Here is a 1,689-nt window from a genome sequence, read left to right as displayed (position 1 = left end):
CATTCAGCTGTAAATCAGGGCCGTAAAAGAAATGCTGTGGAAATTACGCCGACGGCCGGTGAAACTTGTGTGAGAATGTGAAGTGGGGCTCTGTGATGTTTGATCAGATGATGATCAGACCATATGCTCAAGCAGCGCTGAAACACACACGCTTCAACAGTGCCTCATTAACAGAGATTACTGCATCATAAAGAGAGAGAGAATGTGCTTCAGCAAATGACCTGAGAACAGAATTAATGAAGGGGGAAGAAGAGGTACATCCCTCACTTCAGCAGGCCTTTATTACATACAGAGAGTGTGTGTGTATGTGTGTGTGTGTGTGTGTGTGTGTGGGGGGGGGGGGGGGGGGGGGGGGGTTCCCAGAGATCTCCATACGAAACAGTAAATCAAACCATACACAACAGACTAAACATCCTGGCTCAGGGAGTTTTATTTTCACAACTTTCCTTTCGATTTCTGCGTCTTTTTTGCTCCCTCTTTACTCCTTGTTCTCACAGGCAATAACACAAGTGATTTACACATGTACCATAATTCAACTCTTCCATACAAATTCTTTCCACAAAGCACAGAATAACACTCAACTGAAGCAGATGCGTGAGATCACGATCACATGACGTCCAGGACTCCACACGAATCTCCGTGTTTATGATGCTGCATTATTCATACATGAAGCTTTAGATACATAGTCACTTGAGATTTAGCTGTCAGGTTTGAACTAAATCAATCTCAGCTTTTCAATGTGAATCTTAAAAAAACATAAAAAATGCAAATGATTAGCAGCATCTTTAAAGGTTTGGCTTCTGATTGGTCAATACAGCGTCATGTAAATCAAACCGCTACAACATGAAACACCTGCTCATTACTGTTCATTTCTGATTATTTTTGGTGCATAGCAATGTTCTGTTATTTAGGGACTAAATCTTCAAGCAGAAGGATGACATTTGACACTAAACTATTTGTTTTATAAAACCCCTGTCACTTGAGGTTGTTTTATATTGTGAATACACTGTGTGCCGCTTTATAACACCCTTTAACAGTATATACTCATATCCTTTATATATATAATCTCATATACTCATGTATAGTATTTATGAGTATATAGTAAGGTGTAATATCTCATTTTCATTTAGTTTAACTTTACTAAAAAACCTAAAATTAAATAAATAAATGAAGAGTTCAGATGCAAAAGCCTCTAAGTGCCATCTGAAATTTTCTTCTAAAATTAGCATTTTTTTTTCAAGCTCATATGTTTAAGTTCAGTCATTTCACTTTAATGACAATTAATAGGTCATTTTCATTGCCATTAAAGTGAAATAACTGAACATAAACATACAAGCTTGATAAAAATTATCATTCTAGAAGAAAATTTCAGATGGCACTTAGAGGCTTTTGCATCTGAAGCCTTCAAATAAAACAAACAAAAATGACAAAAAACAACAAAATGTTAAGAACTAATTCAGTAACAATACAATAAGGTCTCATTTAATAACATTAGTTAATATATTAACTAATAATGTGAACTTTTTTTTTTCAACATTTGTTATTGTTAGTTAATAAAAATATGGTTGTTCGTTATTTGTTCATGTTAGTTCACAATGCATTAAGTAATGCTGATAAATACAATTATTGATTTAGAAAATATATTAGTAAATGTACAGTAAGATTAATAAATGCTGTAGAAGTGTTGTG

The 1,689-nt window shown here is 34.5% G+C and overlaps 1 protein-coding gene across 1 annotated transcript in view; it reads right to left on the bottom strand.

The window, feature by feature from the left end:
• Positions 1-209: 209 nt before the first annotated feature.
• Positions 210-1,689, bottom strand: part of gcgrb (glucagon receptor b) — a gene marked incomplete at its 3' end in the record, with an annotated part of 40,701 nt that continues 39,221 nt past the window's right edge. Inside the window, exon 10 of the mRNA XM_079855308.1 lies at positions 210-221. Coding sequence (XP_079711434.1) covers positions 210-221 — 12 coding nt within the window. The remainder of the gene's footprint in view (positions 222-1,689) is intronic.

The sequence above is a fragment of the Squalius cephalus genome, assembly GCF_949319135.1.
Source record: "Squalius cephalus genome assembly, chromosome: 2".
Lineage (NCBI taxonomy): Eukaryota > Metazoa > Chordata > Actinopteri > Cypriniformes > Leuciscidae > Squalius > Squalius cephalus.
This window is presented reverse-complemented; position numbering and strand designations above follow the sequence as displayed.